We start from the raw sequence: 25,401 nt of genomic DNA on the forward strand, positions 1-25,401 counted from the left end.
ACGGTTTAACGATAATGTTTAATAATATTATCTAATTGGATTTTTTTTTTTTTGTAAAATACGAGAACTAAATTAAAAAAACAAAATAAATAGACTAACTTCTCAATATTTATAAAATAAAATGACAAAGTTGATAATTAAACCTATTTCAAAGGTAAAACACTAAAAAAATCAAATTATAGCAAAAAGGACTAAATTGATAAAAATAAACAATACAAAAACCTTTTATACAATTTGACCTAGAAAAACCACCGAAATTAAAATCAAATTCTTTTCATCAACGGTAAAATAATTACCATCTATTTGACAAATCCGTCATTTTAGAATATCCTCAAGCCCAAATCCGTCATTTTAATTCCTATATAAGTACCCTTCGCTTTCCAAATTTTACTCTAATAGCAGACCCTTCAAAAAAAAAAAATTACATTTCGATATTTTTATTTTCATTTCAATCTCTGTTTAAAAAGCTTTCTCTTTTAAAGATTTTTATTTTTATTTTCAAGCAAGTCATCTTGTTGAAAACAAAAAGAAATTCTTTTTTTTTTTTAATTTTTGTGAAAAAATTAATTGGAAAATTGTGAATTTAACCATCCAAAGGCAAAATATTTCATTTTGAAAATTTCTGGGGTTTTTTTAGTGAAGAAAATCGATAAGGAAGAGAGGTTGAAGAAGACCCAGATGTCAAAACGGTGGCGTTTTAACAGTTGGGATTGATCGAAAGCTTAAAAAGAAACTAAAAAAAAAGATTGCTTTTTTTTATATATTTTTTTTCCGATGGAGCAAGGTTAATAATAGGTAGTTAAGTGTTTGTTTTCAATTTTTCATTGATGGGAAAAGTGGTATTAGGGGTGGCAGTAGGGGTGGCGGTGGCGGCGTGTACGGTTGCGGCGTTGGTAGTAGGGAGGAGAGTAAGGAGTAGACGGAAGTGGAAAAGAGTGGTTGGGGTTTTAAAAGAATTGGAAGAAAGCTGTGAAACAACAGTTGGGAGATTAAAACAAGTGGTGGATGCCATGGCTGTTGAGATGCATGCTGGTTTAGCTTCTGAAGGAGGATCCAAACTCAAAATGTTGCTCACTTTTGTTGATAGTCTACCTTCTGGGTAATCAAAAAAGCACCCATTTTTTACAAGGTTTTTTGTTGCTTTGGATTTGGTTCATTGCTCTATTTTTTATTATATTTTGTAGAATTTTGGTGGGATTAAAGATTGGTTTTTTATAGGTCTGGCTATTGATGCATTGTTCATTTATACATATATTTGAGATTGTATGTGCTTTGCTGGACTGTATTAATTTTGGTTCTTTTATAAATTTCTCTTCTTTCTAGCTTAAGATTAAAAATGGGGTTTATTGATTTTACTCATTGGTGCATTGCTGGTGAGATTAAAGGTTGGGTTTTTATAGGTTTGGTTATTGATGCATTGTTCATATATACATTTGAGATTGTATATGCTTGTTGGACTGTACTAATTTTGAAAATTTATTTTCTTTTTCTTGCTTGAGATTAAAAATGGGGTTTATTGATTTTACTCATTGGTGCATTGCTCCTTTTTTTTATATATTATAATTTGTAGATTTTTGGTGAGATTAAAGATTGGGTTTTTATAGGTTTTGCTATTGATTCATTGTTCATGTATATATTTGAGATTGTGGATGCTTGTTGGACTGTACTAATAAAAATCACCCATTTTTACAAGTTTTTGTTGCTTTGGATTTGGTTCATTGCTACATTTTTTTATTATATTTTTGTAGACTTATGGTGAGATTAAAGATTGGGTTTTTATAGGTTTGGCTATTGATGCAGTGCTCATATATATGCTTATTTCCTTTTGAAAAATAGGGTTTATTGATTTTAGTCATTGGTGCATTGCTCCTTTTATTATTATTATAATTTGTAGATTTTTGGTGAGATTAAAGATTGTGTTTTTATAGGTTTTGTTATTGAGGCATTGCTCATATATATATTTGAGACTGTTGGCTTCTATTCCACATTGTTGGCATCTAACGGTATAAAGAACTATTCGAGGTATTATCGTACTTAAATTACAATAGTAGATCAAATCCGTTCCGAGCTTAATGAATGATAAAAAAGAATGAAGGGAATGGAACTAGCATTCCTTTTTCTGATTAAAATTAGAAATTTCTGTTTCATCATGGGATTTTAGATGTGTTGGTTTGATGATGATTTGCCTTTATCGGGCTTTATGTGGTAGTCCGGTCGTGGGTTCTTTTTTATATATATTTATCTTTTTTTTTTCTTTCTTAAGTCGTGTTAGTAAAAGAAGTACTTATTTTTTTCGTCAGGAGTGAGAAAGGAATTTTTTATGCTCTAGATCTTGGAGGTACTAATTTTAGGGTCTTACGGGTTGAACTAGGAGGTCAAAGATCCGATTTGGATCCAGATGTGGAGCAACAACCCATTCCCGAGCAGTTGATGACTGGCAGAAGTGAGGTAACTAAAAGTTCCCGAGTTGCCAATACTCAAGAAACATATGAAATGGTATTATTGTCTACCGGAATGAAGTTAGTAATGTGTTTCTTGTGCAGGACCTTTTTGATTTTATAGCATCATCATTGTATCAATTTGTCGAAAAAAATGATTCTGTGCAATCTCCGATCACGAAACTACTTGGGTTTACATTCTCTTTTCCGGTTAAACAAACATCTGTCTCATCAGGGGTTTTAATAAAATGGACGAAAGGATTCGCAATTAGAGACATGGTTAGTGTTTCGTATTTTTTTTTTGTATTAGTGCTTTTACGAAACTATGTTCAAAGCTATGTTAGTCCGTATTTTCATTTTTCTTGAAGTATTTGTACCCGGCCCATATCTGGATATGGGTACGATGATACGGTTCTCGAGAAATAACCCTTCCAACTACACGGGAAACTTAGAAAAGAATTGAATTTCCCGTGTTAGACACATCTTTATATAATACTCGTACCCGAACTTGAGTAACAAAGTTGGAACTTATGTTTTTGTAGGCCGAAAAAGAGGTTGCTGGAGCTTTACAACAAGCACTGACCCGGAAAGGTTTAAATATGCGAGTTTCTGTGCTGGTGAGCTCTAAATCTTCAATGTAGGTTTAATTTATACGTTTCTCGATCTTAAGGTAACTACTGAGAAATAAAGAACGGCATGATGCATGATGATATTTCTAATACCTTGTTCCTTAGCGTACGCATGATTTACAGCTTGTCTATATTTTAGTGGGCATGGTTGTAGGCATGATTTACAGCTTAGTCATTCAAAAATCAGGATTTTGTTCCGACTCATAGTACATTTTGTTCAATATCTATGGATTTTGTTTGAGAAAAGTAATAAACCGAGTCGGCTTTTGAAATATATACACGTGTGTGTGTGGATATATATATATCTTCTTACTTAGTTACATGTTTGGATAAATTTCATGGATTTCTTAAGCAGGTGAATGATACTGTTGGAACATTAGCTCTCGGACATTATCATGATGCGGACACTGTTGCTGCAGTGATAATTGGGACAGGTACGAACGCCTGCTACTGGGAAAGGACTGATGCTATCATTAAGTGCCAAGGACTCCTTACAACTTCCGGTGGCATGGTATCCGTTCTTTTGGGTTTTTTTATTTATTTATATTTTACTTTATATTCATATGTAGTCGATTTCATATATCGTGAATTCATGTTGTTTTGTTTTTATCTCATGATAAGGTTGTCAATATGGAATGGGGGAATTTTTGGTCATCTCATTTACCAAGAACTTCGTATGATGTCAAATTGGATGCTGAGAGTCCTAATCCAAACGATCAGGTAGGGTTATTTCTATATATATGTTTTTAAATCGATAATAATGGTGGACCGGATTTGAATTTCTTTAAACTTTTTGCAGGGCTTTGAGAAAATGATATCAGGCATGTATCTGGGTGACATTGTTAGGAGAGTGATTTTAAGGATGTCAGAAGAGTCGGATGTTTTTGGACCGGTTTCTTCCAGGTTATATGTGCCTTTCACCTTAAGGTATGCTTCCATGTAATATTTTGTCATGTTGTTTTCTTTTCCTGTTTATCGAATTTATCGAGTCCCATATCTGATTTCAGGACGCCTTTAATGGCTGCAATGCACGAAGACGACTCCCCCGAATTAACACAAGTTGCAAGAATCTTAAAAGACTTTCTTGATGTAATCTGACTCAACACCCTTTGTGTTTGTTTTTTTTTTCCTTTTTTTTACACTCAACGTCTTTCTCTTTTCAGATCCCGGACATTCCCCTGAAGGCCAGGAAGCTCGTTGTGAAGATATGCGACGTGGTAACCCGGAGAGCCGCTCGTTTGGCAGCAGCTGGCATCGTTGGGATCTTGAAAAAGATCGGCCGGGACGGAAGCGGTGGCATCACGGGCGGAAGAAGTAGAAGCGATATCAAGATGAGAAGAACGGCGGTGGCGGTCGAGGGAAGTTTATACACACAATACACAATGTTTCGAGAGTACTTGCACGAAGCGTTGAACGAAATATTGGGAGAAGATATTGCACGGCACGTTGTTATTATTGTAACGGAAGACGGGTCGGGGACTGGAGCGGCTCTACTCGCAGCTTCACATTCATCGGAAAATGTCAATAACATACAATTGATATAAATATATGTTCATATACATATATAGATATAGTCCCTGTAAATGTAGAAATCAATATCATATCTTTTCAGCATATTAAAAAAGAAAAGGTTGTTCACCACTTTGTTCAATTGTATCCCAAATTATTATTATTATTATTATTTTCAAGGTTAATTGTATATTTTGATGATTTGGATATTTGAAAAAATTATGCTTATATGTTAATTGGGAAAATTAATATAATTTTATTCGGCAATTAAAAAAATGATCAACTTAAATATCATGATGTAAAGTTTGGTGAATCATGGGTTTAATCCATGTTTATTCAAGTTTTTTTTTTTCCATTATTTTCTCAGAATTAGTACATGAGAAATTTGTGGAGGTTCTCTATTACGAGGATGATTGTATTTTACATCTTCTACTTAAAAAATAGATAAATTAATTTTTATATATCAGTCATTTTGTTAAAATTTTTATTTATTTTTATTGTTAAAAATTAATCTTTGTACGTCAGCATGAGACGCATGTGGTACATCACATGTAACTGTCTAGTGATGTAGGTTTTTAACAATGAAGCTTTTAGCAAAAAGGATTAGTTTACTCTTTGATCTATCGTATAGGGATTAATTTGCATAAACTTTTAGTAAAGGGAAAAAGATACAATCTGACTACTAATACAAGGGCTTCCATGATATTTTTATAACTTAAATAAAAACTTTCGAATAATATCAATGAAAATTTTAAATCTTTTCAAAGTTAAATGATCAAAACATAAAAATTTATTAATAATTAATGATTTTAAATACAATTTACCTTAAATTTTAAACAATAAACCACTAAACCCGAACCGATTCATGAACAACTATAATATAGAATTAGTAAACATTTCAAATCATACCTCAAATTTATTAATGACGTGTAATTTTTGGAGTTCAAAAAAGCATTGAATTTGGGCGCCTCCAGTCAATATGATTGGTGCCCCCCAAGTCCAGTTGGATTTTTTAATTTAGTGCAATAAACAACACATCAGACATTTGGTTTTAATGATTTCATCAAACAAACATCATCAACAAACATGTCATTTTTTTGCAACCATTTGTGATTTCTTTTTTTTGTTGGTAACGTCATTGTTGTTTATTTCACCTTTATCAAGAGTGCTTTATTATTATTATTTTTTTATGAATCATAAGAAAATAAAGTTTTAATAATAACGTGATTAATACGACTTGAATTTAAGCTACACTTAAAACGATAAACACTCTAACTATCAGATCAATACACGGGGTTCAAAGTACTTTATTTTTTATTTTTTGTTTGCGATTTTAACAGATTTATATTTGATATATATATAATATTAATATATTATCAATGAATCAAATGATATTATTTTTATTTTAATGTTGTATGTGTTTATTTTAATAACTAGATAAAATCATTATATATGAATTTATATATTTATATATCATTAGTGCATTAAATATAATTGAATTTATTTATTTTTTACATAACTATTTTATATAAAATCTACTTTTGGCTCTTACCGTATTTTTGGGTAGACTACATTAGTAGTCACCTAGATATATATATTTTTTTTCAATTATTTTTTTTGTCACTCAGTTATTTTAAATTTTTAAGTGTTCCTATTTTTGCATTAGTTAGCTAATGACCAAGAAAGACAAAACTAAATAATTGAAGGATTATTTTATAACTTTTTATAGTTGAGTAATAAAAAAAAAACATCATAATTGAATCATTATTTTGTAATTTTTCATAAACAAAATGAGGAATTGAAGAAAATGTGTGTATTTTTATTATCATATTAAAATTATGTTTGTATCATATTTAAAACATTGTACATAAATTTTTACAGGTTATTTTTGCTGTGTGATTGTTATGTAAAATACTTTCAAACAAGTACATAAAGATTTCTCTATTTATCACTTAATATATGTTAATCAATTTTATTTTTAAAAGTTTATATTAAAATTAATTCTCTTTAGTTTATAAAAAAATTAAAATATTTCAATTAGCTTTTTTATTTTTATCCACAAAAATACAAAACAATGTAGATAGTTATCTTAATTAGGTTAAAATATAGTCTAAGTCCTTGTTCTTTTCATTACATTTGGAATTTAATTCATCTACTTTTATTTCTAAAAATTTAATCCCTCCAATTTTCAAATTTCAAAATCCAAATCCAACAAGAAAAATGATACTATAATGAGCTTAAAATTAACAGGAGTTTTAATGGTATTAATAATTAAACTTATAATTTTAAATACAAAAAGTAGAGGGACCAAATTCTTTGAAATAAAAGCAAGAGGACTAAATTTTAAATGCATAAAGAACACAGGGACCTAAAGCATATTTTGACCACAAAACTAACACTAAATAATATTATAAAATTAATAGTTTTTATAATTCAACGTTTAGGATTATCAAAATATTGAAAGAGTTAGCAGCTTGAGTATGGATACAAGGGTTTAGGGACAAAAGAATTCCATTAGAATTGTAGTTCAAACTAGGCTTATCAGGCAACTCAACTACTTGAAAAAAGAGTACATATACGATAACATCTTGACATCGAATGGTACTTTTCATTCGCCAAGATATCAAAACGGTCATGTCTACTTCTGGCGAGATAAACTAAACTACGGCAATCGATCATGTAGCTAGATAGAATCTTTCACTTTTCTTCATGTACATGAAAAAAATTGTAGGGTGAAAGAAGGGTAGTACCGATTGATGTTGAGACTGGATTAAGTTACACAGCAAGTCATGCAGTTACAACTCATTGCTCAGCCGGCGAAGGCCAGAATAAACAGCTTTCCGGAAAAGAGGATGGGCATCTTCAGTGAATACCTCTGCATCCAGTTTCTCGATGTGAGGCCATATCTGCCAAAATTGCGGATCAGTAGAAAATATTAGAAATATTAAAATCCTGTTTGCTGCACATTCAATGATCACAAGAGCTTTTGTTCAAGGAAATGCAAAGCAAGCATGCATACGAGGAAACAAGGACTAAGCTACTACACTATGTTGCTCAGACTCTTCATTTTTCTTGAAGTACTCGTCTCTGACACATTTTTGGACCTGGTACGGGATTATAACCCTCCAAGAACCCCTCAAAGCTTATCAAGGGTATGGAACACTTCTTTTTTCATTTCAATATTTTGGAATTATAGGTGAGATCCAATCCATTTATACTTGTTTACAATGTTCTACCCATATCAGGCCTAGCTTTCCACTAGCTTACAAAGCACCTAAAACCACAAGCGATCATTTTTGGAACACTTTGAGATGAGATTTATCAACTTTTCTGACAAGGAGTGAGAAGTTACAAGACCATAAGCAGCCAAAAAGAAGGCCGTGTAGAGTTAGACTGCAACAGAATGTCAAACTTATTGTTGGTCTCCTCTTAAATCGGGGCACTGTTACGCAATGTTCATTGAATATTAGCATAACTACTTCCTACTCAGAAAGTTTCACCTTGGGAAAAACAAGGAAAAAGAAAAAGATTTTTGTTGATTAAAAGAGATTTTTAATATCAGTTACTTTTTCAGAAAAGTACTGATGCAGCTATAGAAGAACAAAATTTGGTGACCATAAAGTCAGAAAAACAACCACAAGGTCATCAAGACAATGCAATTCCCGAAGAGCTCAACAAACAGTACTTACCTCAGATGCATATTGCCTTGAGAAAGCCTTGACATAGCCGAGAGTTGATAAACACCACTGTTCTTTTTCCCTTACATTGTAACCATTAGTCGTCTTACCGCCATTTGATTGACTGCAACACAGAAATAAAAAATAATTAATTCACAGTTATTTTGATGTATCATTAAATGACAATGTACAAAAAGATAAATAAAGTCAATGGGCCAGGGAAGGTTGGGGAGTTGGGACCTTTTCTTTGGTCTTTCATTCTCATCATCCACCTCCATGGTTGATGGTTCTTCGATGTCAACAGCCATTGAATCTCCATTGACAGATTTTAATGATTGCAATGTTCCATCTCTAGATGCATCAGGCAAACGCTCCATCAACACGTTGGAGAAGTTTTTGTATAGAGAGAGGAACAAAACCTATACATTTCAAAATTTCATAGAAAAGTAGAATAAGGTAATTAGAAGATAAATTCTGATAAGAGATGTTAATCAGATAATTTTGGCTTAGTTTCAGACCAAGAAAGACTGGGACAGTAAACATAAGAAAGAGTTCAGTAAAATTAAGAACGAGAAAACACATTCAAACAAGTAAATATATATCCCACTTCATTGCCCCAAAGAGATTACTTGGGTGCATAATCAAGAGTAACTAAACATGCTAAACATGCATTTAATCATCAGTTCATGGCATTTTGAGGGCTTCCATAATCATTAATACAATGGTGTTTAAGAGCAATTGTGACATTCAAGGCGGACCAGGACATGCTAGTTAAAAGGGATATAAAGAACTACTGATCTACACATGAACCATATAAAATTGTTCAAGTACACACTTTAGAATAAGTAGTGAAGATTTCAACCACAAAGTACAAAGCTATCCCACAAATTTGCAAAGCTAGTAGACAAAAAATCGAAGTTATGTTAGTTGAATATAGTACCTCATTTTCATCTAGTGCTCGAGCAAGAAGAGCCTCCTTGGCCTCTAAAGAGTCATGCATGGATACTGTCTCTTCCTTGGTCTTTTCAGCCACAGATTTTAAATGCTTTAACTTTGTAGGGTTTTCACCAAGAACAGGTTCACCTTCCACTAGGGTAAGCTTTGACTCAGCAGCCTCCAAATCTGCTTTTGCCTTAGATGCAGCTTCTTCTGCAGATACAACACTCTTCTTCAGAGATGAAATCTCTTTCCTTAGATCAGTGATACGATTGTATGTCTTACTAACTGCATTCCTCAGAACCTGTGGAATTAAAAAAGCCTTTGAAATGGAAATAACTTTTGAAAGACAATTAACATGAATTGCATAACCACACACAGAGAGATGATTAATTCTCCAAAGAGAATACAGGATAGATGAATACACAAGCAGTTACAGTGTTAGAACAAGTACGCAGCAAGAAACTATGGAACACACATTTGAAGTCATGCTTTTGTTTGTAGGAAGGCGGGGGAAGTGAGGAGTTGGTAACAGGCAAAAATAAGCTGAATTTGTTGATATACCTCCCATGGACGATCAGATATATGAAATTGCTCAATGTTTTCAGGAGAGAAGACCCATCTCACAATGGCCAAATTAGATATAAGACGATAACCCATCATCCTATCAATTGCTATCGCTGTCATCTGTGCATTGTTCTTCCAATATGAACCAACTTCAGATATGAGCATGACCTGCTTATCTTGATCAGAGCAAAGTTTTGCCATGACCTGTCCATACCTCTCCAAGACAGTGATCAAATGAGTGAAACTTTTAGATCCAATGTCAAGAAGAGTTTGTATAACCACACTGAGGGTAATTTCCTGGCCGTGAATAGGATATACATTTTCCTCAATCCATAAAATTATCTCACGTGCTGACTGCCTTCCTTTCACCTTGTTGCTAAGCTCTGCAGAGAGTGCCTGCTCTTGTTCAGTCTTTTCTTGATCATCCGCTCCACTATACTTGAAATTTGGACCACCCTTGGGTGGTAACAACTCTTCTAGAGCAGGTGCATTCTCAATGCTCTGAGATTAACAAGTGTTACAAAACGAGAAATGTTACAAAGATACAGCAACATGCCGAGGTTAGTATAATATCATGTTTGGTACAAATTAATATAACACCTTCCCAACTAAGGGAGGTTAAGAATATATTTAACCATTACTAATTGCCCCAACCAAAATCTACGGGTTTTTTTTCTATCTTTATAGTACTTCCAGAACAGAAAAGCACTCTAGCATGTTTTCATACCTGCTTTATTTTGTCCCAATATGACAAACGAACTTCTCTTTCCAAGACCTCTTGAACAAATACACGCTGTGGAGCCCACTTTGGGAGGTCTAGGACATAAGCCCATTCTTCCCAAGGCCAAATAAATTGGAAATTTGATCTGTGGAGCCAAGAATTACCATTAAATGCAAAGAAATCAGCTGAAAAACCTTAAAGCAACATCCTGAAAGGTGCAAAGGGCCCAGTTGGTGTACTGGACATCTAGCCAAATCATCAGTCATTAATTGGATGCAATATCCAATGTGCCAAGAATCATATCATCAAGCATAAAAGGAGAAAAAAGGCATATATATTGTTAATAAAATAGCAGAATTTAATGCAGACTTACAGATGGTGTGAAAACCAAAGGATAAGGCGTGTCCGACATTCCATGTCTAAATCAGCAATTTTATCAAAAAGAGCACGAACTGCACCAGCTACAACTGCAGGAAAGGCCCCAGGGAGAGCCTAACCATTAAACTACAACATCAGAAACTTTAAGGGGCAAACAATTTCTTATAAAAAGACAAAGTTATAATTAAGTGATAATTGCTTCTATACTACCTTACAGAGATCCATAATAACCAGTGTGTAATATATTGGCTTGAATGGGGGTTGTGGTAACAAAAGCAGCTGCAACAACACAGAGGAATCATTTCCATATGAGGCTCTAGTACGCAAAACATACAAGCAGGAATATATAACATTCTGTTGTTTAACTTTTCTTTAATTTTTTTTACACAAGCAAAAATATTGCAGAGGTACCACTTCCATATCTACTTAAACATGTAACAATTTATTTTCCTCCTATCTCCTAAATATCCGAGAATCATCATTTAAGTTTGATGATTTAAAATAAATTTAGAGGAAGGTGTTAGTTTGTTTTAATTGATTGTACTAACCAGTGGCCTCCTTTGGTGTGGATTCCTATAAGAGGCAGATAATGTATGCTTAAAATACAACACTTATACATTGAGGTTTCTAACTCTATTTTTAAATAACAAAATGGCAGATCAAATGCAACTTCAAGCCAATTATACATTACAGGAAATGTGAAACTATTAAGTGTTGTTGTCCGCATATTACAGGCGCAAAAAGAATTATATCCCTGTTTATATTTTATGTAACAACACCTGAAGAGAAGACATAAATCAGATTCTTTCTATGGGAAAACAGCAATAGAACATAGAAAAGATCTTTTACCTGGGAGAATATTGTCTCTGCCATTAGATACTCATATCGGAAGGGCACAGGCAAGCCTACCATGAAAGCAGCACATTCCTTTCGACTAAAGCAAGGAAGAGAAATAATTAAAACTAAGACCAACGGCCTTGACATAATTTTTACAAACCAAATTATAAGGCATTATTTCATTTTAAAATCGAAAGAAACAAGATCTGGCTGATGATCCAATTAAAGAAAATAATGAAGAACTTCAGCAAACATGCAAAACAGGACAGCAGCTGCTTTACCAGACCAAAGCTGACAATTATTGACAGTCCAGTTTTTAACTTTTTCAAATGCAACTAAATAGTTAAATAAAAAATGAATAAACCTATCTTCAACTGCTTCTAATTGTCGGTGGCTATCAAGCAGATTGACTTTTTCACTATTGTTTTTGCAAATAAGACAGCATTAAATTCTAGCATTTTCACAAGAGTTCAACAGAATGGTGGGTAAATGAATAATATTCAAATTTGAAATAAAATATTAACTTGTAAACTATTTCTCATTCAGATACAAACAAACTACTATTTGAGAAATCCATGACCTCCTGACTTGCATCTAGTCCTCCAATAATTTTCAAGCATGTATAGTTTGTAATGAAAAAAAGACATATAATTATTGCGAAAAATAAAGTCATTAAAGAACATAAAAGAAGAAAGTGACAGGTCAGTATTGTGTACATACCATCCATTGAAGAACAAAAGCACATCCAGCAAAGACTCTTCAACAACAAAGCGATCAATTGGCTGCAGATCCTGTCAAATAAAAGAAGAAATGAGACATAGAGAGCTATAAAGGAAAATCCAATAAGGAAGCAGGATGAATAAACACAAGCTGTTATGGGCAACTAAGCTTTAAGCCATGAACTCCATGACCATCTTTGTTGAAGTAGGTAACTGGTAGCAGCCCATGAAAAATTCAACAATGACATCTTAAATAATTTTACCTCTGTTTTGCTAGCAGGAAAAATATTAAGCCTGCGCATCCTTTGAGGATACTTCAACTCTGCGTCATGCTTTTGCTTTCCATAAGCTACGGCAGAAATTGTTGAAGGAAGCTCAGGTTGCTCAGGACAGCTAATGGGTCCAAACTCATGAGACTTTCCAGCAACCAGCTGCGCTTCAAATGATAAGTGAGGCCTTGGAACTAGCAAACAGAAACATAGCAATTAAAATTAGTCATGCAGATGAGGCAAGGATGGTAGGGGATGAGAAGTAAAGTAGAGAAGTCAAAAGCTACTCCAATGCAATTATGAAATGAGAGAGATGGAAGAGACCATGGAAAATAAATTTGTATATAAAATTACATCATAAAATATACTAAATAACTTGCTTCTATTGTCAAATTAAGACATATTTACATTTATAACAAGAGTGAAGGGTTCAAAGTTATAAACTAAACAAAGAATGGACATGTTACCACTTTCAACTTTCCACCCATTGCTAGATAGAACTTGTATCCGTTCCCATAAATCTTCAAGGAAATCCTGAAAGAAAATTAAGGACATTACTTATGAAGAAAGCATGGAGATAATGACAAACTAACAATAATGGAATCACATAATCTAGTTCTGTAGGCCATCTTCATAATTACTGGATCAAACTGCTAAAGCCTAGAGACTTTGGAAGTCAATTAATTGCCATAGCACAAGTATCTCTAAAGCCAAAAGTTGTCAATTAAGGAAAGGTAAGGATAGATGGATTGCATCAGGCGATTTACCTTTTCAACGTCACCTCCAGACTCGTCTTCCTCAAAAAAAGATAATCCAGAGTCAGAAGTATGCCTTCGAATGCTCAAATAGGCTTGTATACCAACCAACACTCTTTCTATCTCCTCAGGTACTTGCTGAATACATAAACATTTGTTTCTTTCAGAATACACAGTATGAATCACAGTTAACTGAGTGAATTGATCCATAACCGTGATAAGCATAAATAAAAAAAACCTATAAGAATTATGAAATATATTCACCAAGATTCACGTCAACAGTCATAAAATAGTACAATCTAAAATGTTATGAAACCTAGGAGGCAGAAACCAGGTGCCAAGTGAAGTATACTAATTTTCCAAAAAGGTTCTCGTCATTTGAAATTTACATTGCTTCCTTAGTACAATCTAAAATGTTATGAAACCTAGGAGGCAGAAATTATTTAAAATTTTCATGTTGCCGTGCCAGACCAAGATATAAATATTTCCAACGGACTGAAAACATAGCTAATCATATGAATATCAGCATACCAGCTATTAACAACCATAGCAGACAATGATCCAACCACCCAACCCAACAAGACCTAATGCTTATTAAGTGCAAAGAATGGCCTCACCTCTGCGAGTTCTGCTCCTCCCCATGGAAGACAAGATAAAATGCAAATCACATAAAAGTCAGCACGTGCTTGCCACGAAGGATTTCCTTTCTCTTCATCAACTGTTATGGCAGCTGACGATAATAGAGTTTCAAAAACAACTACAAGTGAAGTGGGTTGGAGAACTTTGCTGCACATCTGTAGAATGCAAGGAAATTGAAAAATAAAGCTTACTGTATCAACTTCAAAATAAGTATAAATATATCTTCCATTACAAGGGATCTGAACTAGCAAATTAGTGACACAATACAAATCAGCAATCAGCTTAAAATTAGAAACTAATCCTGTTATAAACATCTATGTCTATAAGAAACTTGGTAAGGAAGCTTCAAAATATGTATCTGTTGTGAAAACCACATAATCAAAGCTGAAGATGCTATAAGGTCTCACAAAATATGCACCAGAAAGAATTCATAAATAGTTAAGCAAATCTAGTATGTGTTTGTCTTTCGTCTCAAATTTGTACTGTGTATTTGGTTGCACATGCATTACCAACAAGATTTTGTTAGTAGAATTTCATTCGTAAAAAAAATAAATAAATCAAATAAATAGTAAGAGTTGCATGGTCTTCCAAAATGTACTTTCTTTAATGACGAAATAAATAGCATAGAATGCTCACTCCTGAACTAGCTTTCCTAGTATTTTCACTTCAATCATATGCATGAGGAAGTTAATGCTTCCAGACATTCAGAAACATGCCCAAAACAATCACTACAGCACTATCATAGACAAATATATAACACCATACATACCAAAGCAGTCAGAAACCGCATTAAAATACGAATCCCGTCACAATTTCCAGAATCCAGAGCATCCTGAAAAATCCAACATGGAGAGTGTTAGAAAAATGTAAACTGGTGAGGGGAAAAAACCCTTGAATGCTAAAACCACACATGAATAAACTCTTGAAAAGCATTTGTATTAGAAACTTGCTCACCTGAAAACTATTTTGTGTATTCTCAACTATTTGTTTAACGAAGTCTTCATCTTCCAAATTTAACAAACCAATCTGAGAGGAAAGATAGAGAGTGAGGTATTAAAGCCTGTAGGCAGTGTCACTAAACATGCAAGAGGTTAAAGGAGCATCCATGAATATAAGTATTGACAATAAGAGGTTTCTACATTAAAAGAAAAATGGGAAGTTCTACCCAAAAGTATCAATGTTTTAATCTTTTTAGCTTGCAAAATTAGCATCTCTTCCACGGGATTAGTGGCAACATTTATATTATCTATGCTGAAAATAAGTCCATTGAGAAAAAACTTTATTGCAACAATCACATCATGAGAGGTGTGTCAGTATAATTGACTACTTTTATTTACACAGCTGACACCGTCAATTAATATAAAAGCGACAAATGACAACAGAAAAGAGCCTTCAAAAGGCTTAGAAGAAAAGCCATACCAATGTTCCATACAATGGAATCTTGTGAGGCAATTGTTCCGCACATTGGAGAAGGAACTGTCAGGATAAAGAAAATAAATAAATAAATGCTTTGGAAATTATCAGCAGCTGGATCAAACGGGACAAAGTACCAATTACAATATGTTAATGAGCAAATAAGTCAATCTGCATACAAAGAAATCTCCAATTTTTGGCTTGAACTTAAATTCCATTAAAAGGGAAAAACCTCTTTTCTTTTTGAAGTGTTTCAAAACGTAAGTGGGGACAATAATCAGATGAAACATTCAATAATCGGTATATACCTCTAGCAGGAAAATATCTAATTATTAGAAAAAGGATGCTCCAACTCTTCAACTCACAGATCTCCTCTTTCATTGGAGTGAAGTTTTTTTATTAAAAGCAATCTTGGATACTCAAGTCTTTGTTTTTCCTTTATGCTTTTTTAATACATTCTATCCAAATTTTCTTGATATATCGTGGTTACTGTCCGTATTTATAACTTGCTGTCTTTATGTGTTCTTGCAATGTCTTCAACTTATCAATATAACAAAAAGGAATCATTTTTCTCTCAACTCAACAATTATCTATTAAGAACTTCATTTGAATATTTCAGAGCAACAAACAAAAGTTAAAGAAAAACTTTAATGTTACAAAATAGTTTAATAGTAAGTTATATCTAATTATAAACAAATTCCAACTTCTAATTTATTTTTCTCTAGTAACCTTCTAGGTTGCCGGTGAAAAAAAAAAGCAACTGCAAATCCAAAAGAGCTCCACTCCAAAGCCTAATACAATTACTTCCTCCACTAATTACTAAAATATCTTACGATTTCCAACCATGCCAATATTAAATATATATATATAAATGAAAACTTAAAAAAATAAAAAAGAGAGAGAGAAAGAAAGATTACAGATAAAATTTCAGCAGAAGAATGCCCCAACTCTCTCCGTAAAGCTCCAAAGCAAGTTTCCTGTAATTTCAACAACAAAAAAGTGATCAAATAATTCACTTTATGAAGAAGAAAAAAAAACACAATGGATTAGGGTTTATTAACGGGAAAACAAATTAGAGAGAGAAAGGTACGAACAATGTGGTCTTTAAAATCGGAAGAGGAACTGTACTCTGAGCTTTTATCGCCAATTCGCAGAAGAAGATTTCTCCAGCTGCTCATATTTTCTTTCCTGATTTTCCTCTCTTCTTTTTTTTCTAGGGAAACAAACAAGTTTGTGATTGGAGAAAAAAACCAAAGTGTGGGGAGAACAAGACACTGTAACTGAGGGATTCTGCTTCTGCAGGGTTTTTTACTTTTTGGGATAATATCTTATAATAAGCCCCTAAACTATTTTAGAATTGTCAAATGTTGAACCTAAATTAACCCTATTCATGGGTCGGGCCGGATAGTACTAAGGCTCGATTCTAAAAAATTTTCAAGCTCGAGTTAGGCCTACTCAGGTTTGTCCAAATGACTATTTTTACTATTTAAAAAAAACTTAATTTAATTTTAAAGATATATAAATATTAATATAAAACTATTTTATATATTTTATTATTTCAAACAATAAAACGGATTGGTCCAAGTTGAAAAATCTAAACCAAGCCAACCCCAAGTGGATCGGGCCGAACAAACCTTCCAGTCCATGAACACCTCCACTTTTTATCAAATTGAAAAGTCAAGTCAATTTTGTATAAAAAGGCTTTTGTATTATAGTTTTCTTTTAAATTAGTCCTTTATTATAACTAGGGTTAAAGTACTTGGGATAATTCATATTTGAACTTGTATCCGATTAAGTCGTGATATTAACTCAATCAAATATTTTAAAATAGAAATATTTGATCATTTTAGTCTTTATTTTTTTAATATATTTTTTCAATCTCAAGATAATGTCTTTGTTGATACCATTAAAAATAATCGTGATAATAATAATTTCTGGCCCCTGAACTTGGCAACTAGGTCTCACTTTGTCCTTAAACTTGGATTCTATCAAGACTTGATTATGTGACCAGTGTTATTGGAAAAAGAAAGGATCAAACGTATCAAGAACTAATTGATATAATGATCTGAACAAAAGGTTGAACTGGTTGATTTGAAAACTGCTTGAAATTGGTAAAATAAAAAATCAAGACAAAAATCGACAGTTTAATAGGTTAAATTAATTTAATAACAAAAATTATATTTTAAAATTTTAGATTATTATTATTTAATTATTGTTGGTCCAACGGTCAAACTAGTTGAATCGGGGAACTGATGGTCTAACCTATTCAACCACCGATTCGTGTATTAAAACACTAAATGTGGTGATGTCAAACTTTTATAAATATCAAGTACAAGGACCTAATTGCCAAGTTCATGGGCCAAATTTTATATTATCCCAAAAAATTGTATTTCTTTTGCACATTTAAAAAAAATTAAAAATATAATAATATTTGTTAATAGTAAAAAAATGGCAATATACATAAACCACATCTCTACATGTCTAGAAAAATAAGCCTTATCAAAATATTTGATGGAATTAAGGGGAAAAAAAGTTGGAAAAAAAATATTTTCTCAAGATAGAGGTGTTCGTGTGATGGATTAGATTAGATTTTGAATAGGTAATCATAAGATATTAACATAATTTACATTTGTTTAAGTTAAACTTTATACAAAATATGGGTCTCAATTTTTACCTGACTTAAATGACTCACCCGTATTTGAAAAAGATAAACTATGCTATTTTTAGGTTACTAATTAATAATATTACATTTTTTTATTTCATTAAAAATTTAAGTGTAAATATGAATTTTGGTACCTGAACTTAGATTCAAGGTTTAATTTGATACCTAAAATTTAATTAGTCCAATTAGGTACCTGAATTTAGCTTTTTGATCCAAAATGGTATCTGAACTTGCTTTTTTGGTCCAAATTAGTCCTTATGGTAAATGACTTATTTGAACCAATTTGAACTATGAAGTCATGTTCAAGTATTAATTTGAACCAAAAAGCCAAGTTTAGGTATCTAATTAAACAGAAAAATCTTATGTACTAATTTAAACATTGAAGATAAGTTTAGGTACCAAAATGTATATTTACTAAAATCTTACTTATGGATTCTACTAGCAATATTCAAAAGATGACACGTGTCCCATTTAGAGTGTATTAAAAAATATTTAAAAAATCAAAGTTCGATATTTAAAGTACGAGCACAAATATTTCATTGAATGTATCAAATACTAACCACATATTATTAGAAGTTGCATAATATATAAAAAATAAAATAATATATTATAATATTAAAAACAGATCAAGCTCAAGTCTTGAATATTCAACTCCAAGCTTGACACGTATTTCAAAAAATCTAATTTTCTTACTCAAACCTATTTTTGGACCCAATATTTTTGTTCAAATACTTTCAAATATTATAAAAATTCGCAATATTCAATTCCGCAATTGGAAATGTCAATCTTACTTTAGTCTAGACTTGTCCATGGGTTGGGTAGCCCGTCAAACTTGATAGGCTTCACTCGATTTGACTTAGGCTTGGACAATTATTTTTGCACCAAGGACCGACCCGACTCAATCTGAATTCAATTTAAATAATAAGAAATATTTTTAATATTTATATTTAATTATAAAAATATATAAAATATCAACTAAAATTTTGAAAATTTGAATTATCACCCTCCCAAAGTTTTTAAAATTTCTCATCAACCCTTTTAAAAATTTCAAAAATATTAATCAGGCATCTCAAAAATTTTAAAAATTCTCAATAAAGCCTCTCAAATTTTTTGAAAATTTTCAATTAAACCCTCCAAAAATTTGAGAACTCTCGTTAACCCCCTAAAAGTTTTAAAACTTTAATTAAACCCCCAAAACTTAATACCGAGATACACCACTAAATATATGATAGAAAATAAAAGACTTAGATAGAGAGAGTATAATAGAGTAACATATCAAAGTATATTTTTACAAATTTATGATGGAGCAAATAAATAAATTAAAAAAAAAGTTTACATGGATTAATTAATTGCAATATTCTTCATCAAATCCTTGAAGGGATCATTGGGATGTTATTTTGCAGATAAGCAGATGCAGCAGCAACTCCACTTCCAAGCTTAACTGGGTATCCAACATCTTTCAGTATCATCTCCACACCAGCTAAACAACCCAGCAGTTGCAACTGAAAATTATACGAAAAGACGACCTTATTCGAGCTCGGGTGTGAGTTTCAGATACACGTTTTGCATCTAACACGAGTGTTTTTATCTTATTCTTCTAGCCTTATATACCATGTTTTTATCTTTTTATTTAGGGGTTAAAATTAAGTTATATATTTTTTATGAGAACTAAAATGTAATTTCGTCACTGTATTAGCTTATATCTTTATGGTTTTTTTAAAGGATTAAATTGAAATTCTAGTATTTTGAGGGATTAAATTATAATTTTATCATATATTAACTTAAAATTTTTTTAAATTTTTTGAGGTCTAAAGATGCATTTTCCCATTTTAAGGGGGCTAGAGCCTCTATCAACCCTCCTCTCCCTTCGCCCTTAGGACTAGAGTCAAAGGTGGAAATTTTTTTTAGGAGGAGACGAATTTTAGTTGTATATTTTTATAAGAACTAAAATTTGATTTCACCATTTTAATAATTTATATTTTTATCATTTTTAAAATACTAAACTAAAATTTAATCGTTTCGAAAGGTTAAAGTGTAAATTTAATCATTTATAAATTTTAAAGAGAAAAAATTAAAAAATTTCATTTTAGGTGATTAGAGACCTTGCCAACCCCCTTGGTATTGCCCTTATATGGGACATAATACCAGCTAGCCTTATTTACAATGTGGAAACTATTTATATTTATACTAGCTTCGGAATTATTGAGTAATGAGTGCTTAATGAAGACAACTTCGGAAAAGGAACAATATTCTAAATCTATGTTACTCTTAAAGGTGTCACGGGCCAACATGGGCTCATGTATAGTAACAACATTGTATATAGTTGTCAAGTTTAATCTAATTCGAAATATGGACCTCAAGTTTTTTCATACTCACTCGTATTTATAAATAATTGAACTAAACCCATGCTCATTCATAATATTATTTAAATTTTCTAATTGAAAACTCATTGATTTTTATTTAATATTTAGTATTTTATATAATATATATTCTTCCTTTTATTAAATTTAAAAACTCAAATAACTTAACATACTTTTTTAATATTTATATAGTATTATATATTAAGTTTTCATATAATATAAATTACATACTATTTAAATAAATAATTAATTACATATTAAAGAATTGGAGAATAAGTGAGGTCATATTTAGATCTTAAATAGTGAAATTCAAGTCTGACCCATATTTTAAGTAAATTTAATCTTTTTCGTCTAAGCTTAATTTCGGCCCTAATATTTTTGTCTAAAACCTCCAAAATATCGAGTAAGCTCTCTGACTTAGGTAAATAACTCGGCCCTTAAACAAGTATATATTACTCAAGGTCGGGTGTATTAGATATGGATATGTTTAATTTTTTTTTCCTAAGAGAGTTATTGGGGTGCTATCTTCTTATACCAATGTTCAATTATACGTGAGACACGAACACCATACTCAAATATTTCAAGCGAGATAAAAAGTCGAAACAAAAGGTGGATTACCTCGTTTAGGTTTCCAAGATGTCCTATTCTGAAAACTTTTCCTGCCACTTTGTTAAGGCCAAGACCTAAGCTCAAATTGTATCTCTTCCATGCCCGTTTAACGATTTCCGAACTATCAATATATGGTGGAACAAGCACCGCCGTCACCGTGTCACTGAACCATTCCTCCTTTTGTGTGCAATTCTTCAAGCCCCATGCTTCCACTGCAAGCCTGTTTTCAAAAACATTATTTAAGAAATCGAAAACCGATTCAAACCGTAATGTTGTGAGCAAGTGTTTTTTTTTTTGGTTAAAATATGTTGTTAGTCCCTGTACTTTGATAGAAATTGAAATTTAATCTTTATACGGTAAAGGTAAAAATTTAACCCTCCTACTTTTTTAATTTAAAAACTTTTGTCCCATAATTATTGTCATTTGTAGCTTCCGTCAAATGCAGGCATCCTAATCAAAATGTCAAAATAATAAATTTTGATGGAAAATACTTCTAATTTAAAAAATTGGACTAGAATTTTCAAATAAAAAAAAAGTAGGAATTAATTTTTTCTTTTTAAGTATAAGGACTAAATCTCAATTTCATAAAAATAAAGGGACTAACCACATAATTTAACCTTTTTTTTACCTTGTTGCTTTGCCTAAACGACTATGCCTTTCAATGACATTGTCAAGTCCTTCCTCAAAAATAAGGTCCAAAGCTGCTCTTAGTCCATACAAGAGTTGAATTGAAGGAGTGTAAGGCCAAAATGTTCCTAATTTGTAAAACTTAAGGTAATCGTTCCAATCGAAGAAAACCCGGACTGATTTCGCGGTTTTGGTCGCCTCGAGAGCTTTCGGGCTAGCGCAAACAATACCGATCCCGGTTGGAAGAGAAAGCGCCTTTTGCGAGCCGGTTAAGGCTACGTCAACTCCCCATTCATCCATACGGAAATCGAGAGCACAAATCGAGGAAACTCCATCGACGAGAAGCAGTGCTGGGTGCCCGTAATGATCTGAAAATAAATGTAATGCATGAGATGTTTATACTACCAAGTAGGGTTGAGCAAAAAAAAAAAAAAAGAGAAATTAAAAACCGATATGAATCGTTATTGTTTGAAAGATTTCGGTTCATAAGTTAAAAAAATCGTAATTATTCGAACCGAATTAAATTCTATTTTTATTTAATATATAATTTTTTATTATATAAATATTAAAAATAGTGAAAATTATAGACATTATTTTTTAAAATATTATTTTTGCTTGAAAATTATTTTTTTAGAAATATTTATTAAAAAACTTTAAAACTTTGCCCAATAATCCAAATTTAATATGAAAAAAACAGAGAATTAAATTGAATTATCGGTTCAAAAAATATTTTAAAATTTTTTTTATAATGTAAATATTTAAAATAGTGAAAATAAATTAAATTTCTAAAATAATATATAACTTATTTTTTATTTACTTACAAAATATATTTTTAGAAATATTTTTAAAAACTAAAACTTAACCATATAATATCCGAAAGTAATAAAATAAAATCTAAAAGACAGTAACCCAAATATAGTATAGAAAAATCGAAAATCAAACTAAATTATTACCAATAATTAAAAAAAATCCAACTGAACAGACTTGACCGGACATAACTATGAAGTTCTAATGGAACAGTAACTCTACTCTTGAAAGCACATATAAAATATACACTAACCTAGTAGTTTTCTCACTGTGGCCAAGTTGTTGGTAACTCCAGTCGCGGTTTCGTTGTGAACAATACAAATAGCCTTAATGGTGTGCGTACGATCGGCCGCGAGTTTTTCGGCCAAAACGTCGAGGTTAGCACCTTGTCCCCACTCACTTTCGACAACGTCGACGTTGAATTTGAGACGTTGTTGTTGATCGATCCAAAGAAGACTGAATTGTCCAATGAGGAACGATACGATTCGGTCACCGGGGGATAACGTATTAGTAAGTGCACTCTCCCATGCACCGGTTCCTAAAATACAGAACAACGAAAATTACATTGATAATTACCATTTTCCGAGAACTTCCCGGAAACTTTACTCATTTGGTTTGATAAAACCGCGAATACCTGTTGTTGGGATCATAAAAGGAGTCCCGGTCGTAGTCTTGAATATCTTCTTGACATCTTCGAGAAGGGTTTTTGTCATCGCCGGAATAGCCGGGGAACGGTAATCCTCGTTGTTCCGGTTCATGGCTCGAATAACGGGTTCCGGTATGTTAACCGGACCCGGAACGAAGAGATGGTTCTTCCCTGGTGCGTAAAAGTTATCCATTTTTTTTCGTGTTGAAAAAAAACGTCGTCGATAACTCGAACTACTACTCCCTCACTATTACGATTAAAAAAATATATAAGTACCAATAAATAATTATATGAAAATATCAAAAATAATTAAAAATAATTATATATATGAAAGAATAATAATAACACTAAAAAAATGAAAAAAAAATGGGTAATACCTGTTTTGAGAGAATCTTTGAAATGAAAATTGGATTTTTTTTTTTGGCAGAGAAAAGAGAACAATAGCGGCCTTTATAAACAGTCCAAAGTGTTAGGGACTTAAATGTAATAATAACAAAAAAAGAGTGGCTCAAAAAGTTAGCAGATAAGAGCTATAAACCAAACTGAAAGTCTGCGGCTGTGAATGGCACATATGGATATGTGTGGATGGATTTTTTAAATTTTTCGAGAGAAATTTAAGAAATGTTATTTGTTCGGAATTGATGGGTTTCTCAACTTATTCGATATCATCTTCGATAGGGGTTTTATCTTTTTACTCTACATAAAATTTAAATGTCTAGAGAGGTATTTTGAAAGGTGTCGAGTTCTACAAAATGAAAGTATCTCGTTGGAAGCATAAGCCCGAACTGTACCCTATTATTTCACATTCTCAAGTTCCTGAGAACAGTGTTTTTAGAACTAAACTAGCTGGTATATTGCTTCGGAACATAGTAAAAAAAAAAATAGTTGACCCACGAACCGAGCTAAAAAACCGACTGAAACCAACGGTTAACCAAATTTTATAATTTTATTACTTTTTAATAATTTATTTTATTTGAACTAGACAAACTGAGAATCGATGGCTTGATTAATTTCATTCCAAAAACATTGTCAAACAAAGTGAACTCAATGCCTTGTTCAGGTATTCGGGTTTTCCATAGAGATAGGAAACAATCCCCTACACCCGAGTTAGTAGGTTTCTGATAGACTACACAAATATTCTTATGAAAGAATCAAATATCCCTTAACAATGTGAACAAATTTTGATTAAAATTGTCTATAAATCAGGTTGAATTTATCGGAAACCCAATTTTTTTAAAAAATTAAACATACTATGTCGATTATTCATTCATATCTCAATTCGAGTAATAAATAAAAAATAAAAAGAACCATGTAAGAATAGGAGAAAGAGAAAACAAAGTGACAAGATAAAATTAATCCGAAACTCAATTATTTTTTAAAAAATAAACATATTACGTTAATTATTCATTCATATCCAAATTCGAATAATAAAAAAGGTTAAAAAGAAGCATGTAAGAATATGAGGATGAGAAAGCAAAGTGAAAAGATAAAGTGATAAAATGCTTATCAGTTATCAGCCACACTCTCTCTTTGCAACTAACACCACACACCACCTTAACCTTTTTTTTTTTTTAATTTCAATTTTGTGTTTTTAGGGTAAATTTCATTAGTAGTCACTCAATTATATATTTTTCTTTTTTAGTCACCCAACTATGAAAAATTACAAAATGATTACTTAACTAGCAACTATTAGTTAGATGACTATTTTGTAACTTTCCATAGTTAGGTGACTAAAAAAGAAAGAAAAAACCATGGTTGGACCTCTATTGTAATTTACCTTTTTTTGTGTGTGTTTTTTATTCAATTTTGTTTATATATGAGCGTGTGTCAACATTGTTAAACATTGTTCTTTTATCCCCTAAGTTTGAGGCTGCCTGTCGAACTCGCCAGCTTCTTCAAATTTGTCTTGAATTTCTATCCACAAAAGATCTTATGATCAATCCCAAAACAACAATCATGTTTAAACTAGGCCGACTGATCGGATTGAAATTGATTGGCATATTTATTTAGATAATTGTACTGAATCGGTTGGATTGTGAACCAGTATAGATAAGTTAAATTGAATTTTTATTTTTTAATCGAATCAGTGACCTAATTAATTTGACCATCAATCCGGTTATAAAAATATTGCAAAACAAAAGGGAAATAAAAAAAAACAATAATCAAGAAATGATATCTAATAAACCTAAACAGAATGATTCGG

General features: G+C 31.8%; 3 protein-coding genes across 3 annotated transcripts; 1 reads left to right on the forward strand and 2 right to left on the reverse strand.

The window, feature by feature from the left end:
• The first annotated feature begins 394 nt into the window (after positions 1–394).
• LOC107939469 (hexokinase-3) lies at positions 395–4,748 on the forward strand. The gene is made up of 9 exons (XM_016872806.2): positions 395–1,099; positions 2,301–2,448; positions 2,544–2,717; positions 2,981–3,055; positions 3,423–3,578; positions 3,689–3,787; positions 3,867–3,994; positions 4,075–4,156; positions 4,231–4,748. The coding sequence occupies exons 1-9, from the start codon at positions 828–830 to the stop codon at positions 4,609–4,611; spliced, it is 1,515 nt and encodes a 504-aa protein (XP_016728295.1). The 5' UTR covers positions 395–827; the 3' UTR covers positions 4,612–4,748.
• A 2,251-nt stretch (positions 4,749–6,999) lies between these two features.
• On the reverse strand, positions 7,000–16,804 carry LOC107939466 (nuclear cap-binding protein subunit 1). The gene is made up of 19 exons (XM_016872801.2): positions 16,582–16,804; positions 16,405–16,464; positions 15,494–15,550; positions 15,029–15,100; positions 14,844–14,906; positions 14,053–14,229; positions 13,448–13,573; positions 13,148–13,214; positions 12,675–12,874; positions 12,413–12,483; positions 11,705–11,789; positions 11,066–11,134; positions 10,851–10,969; positions 10,484–10,622; positions 9,754–10,257; positions 9,194–9,493; positions 8,494–8,672; positions 8,266–8,377; positions 7,000–7,482 (listed from the first exon to the last, which is right to left on the reverse strand). Exons 1-19 carry the CDS (start codon positions 16,663–16,665, stop codon positions 7,372–7,374), a joined length of 2,595 nt encoding a protein of 864 aa, XP_016728290.2. The 5' UTR covers positions 16,666–16,804; the 3' UTR covers positions 7,000–7,371.
• A 2,571-nt stretch (positions 16,805–19,375) lies between these two features.
• Positions 19,376–24,600, reverse strand: LOC107939451 (serine--glyoxylate aminotransferase). The gene is made up of 6 exons (XM_041085865.1): positions 23,576–24,600; positions 23,187–23,445; positions 22,806–23,090; positions 21,747–22,113; positions 21,128–21,338; positions 19,376–19,651 (listed from the first exon to the last, which is right to left on the reverse strand). Exons 2-6 carry the CDS (start codon positions 23,389–23,391, stop codon positions 19,514–19,516), a joined length of 1,206 nt encoding a protein of 401 aa, XP_040941799.1. The 5' UTR covers positions 23,392–23,445; positions 23,576–24,600; the 3' UTR covers positions 19,376–19,513.
• Positions 24,601–25,401: the final 801 nt, after the last annotated feature.

This window comes from Gossypium hirsutum, chromosome A13, assembly GCF_007990345.1.
Source record: "Gossypium hirsutum isolate 1008001.06 chromosome A13, Gossypium_hirsutum_v2.1, whole genome shotgun sequence".
NCBI lineage: Eukaryota > Viridiplantae > Streptophyta > Magnoliopsida > Malvales > Malvaceae > Gossypium > Gossypium hirsutum.

What these genes read in the sequence shown, in the direction of transcription:
- LOC107939451 (XM_041085865.1), bottom strand. Translation starts at nt 23,391, where the DNA reads ATGGATAACTTTTACGCACCAGGGAAGAACCATCTCTTCGTTCCGGGT. An exon ending in CGTTTAGGCAAAGCAACAAG is followed by an intron (nt 21,339 to 21,746) that starts GTAAAAAAAAGG and finishes TTTTGAAAACAG; the next exon opens with GCTTGCAGTGGAAGCATGGG. An exon ending in ATCTTGGAAACCTAAACGAG is followed by an intron (nt 19,652 to 21,127) that starts GTAATCCACCTT and finishes TATAATTTTCAG; the next exon opens with TTGCAACTGCTGGGTTGTTT.
- LOC107939469 (XM_016872806.2), top strand. Translation starts at nt 828, where the DNA reads ATGGGAAAAGTGGTATTAGGGGTGGCAGTAGGGGTGGCGGTGGCGGCG. An exon ending in TTACAACTTCCGGTGGCATG is followed by an intron (nt 3,579 to 3,688) that starts GTATCCGTTCTT and finishes TCTCATGATAAG; the next exon opens with GTTGTCAATATGGAATGGGG. An exon ending in TCTTAAAAGACTTTCTTGAT is followed by an intron (nt 4,157 to 4,230) that starts GTAATCTGACTC and finishes TTCTCTTTTCAG; the next exon opens with ATCCCGGACATTCCCCTGAA.
- LOC107939466 (XM_016872801.2), bottom strand. Translation starts at nt 16,665, where the DNA reads ATGAGCAGCTGGAGAAATCTTCTTCTGCGAATTGGCGATAAAAGCTCA. An exon ending in CTTCTGCTGAAATTTTATCT is followed by an intron (nt 15,551 to 16,404) that starts GTAATCTTTCTT and finishes TTATCCTGACAG; the next exon opens with TTCCTTCTCCAATGTGCGGA. An exon ending in CTTTGGTTTTCACACCATCT is followed by an intron (nt 10,623 to 10,850) that starts GTAAGTCTGCAT and finishes TTGGCTCCACAG; the next exon opens with ATCAAATTTCCAATTTATTT.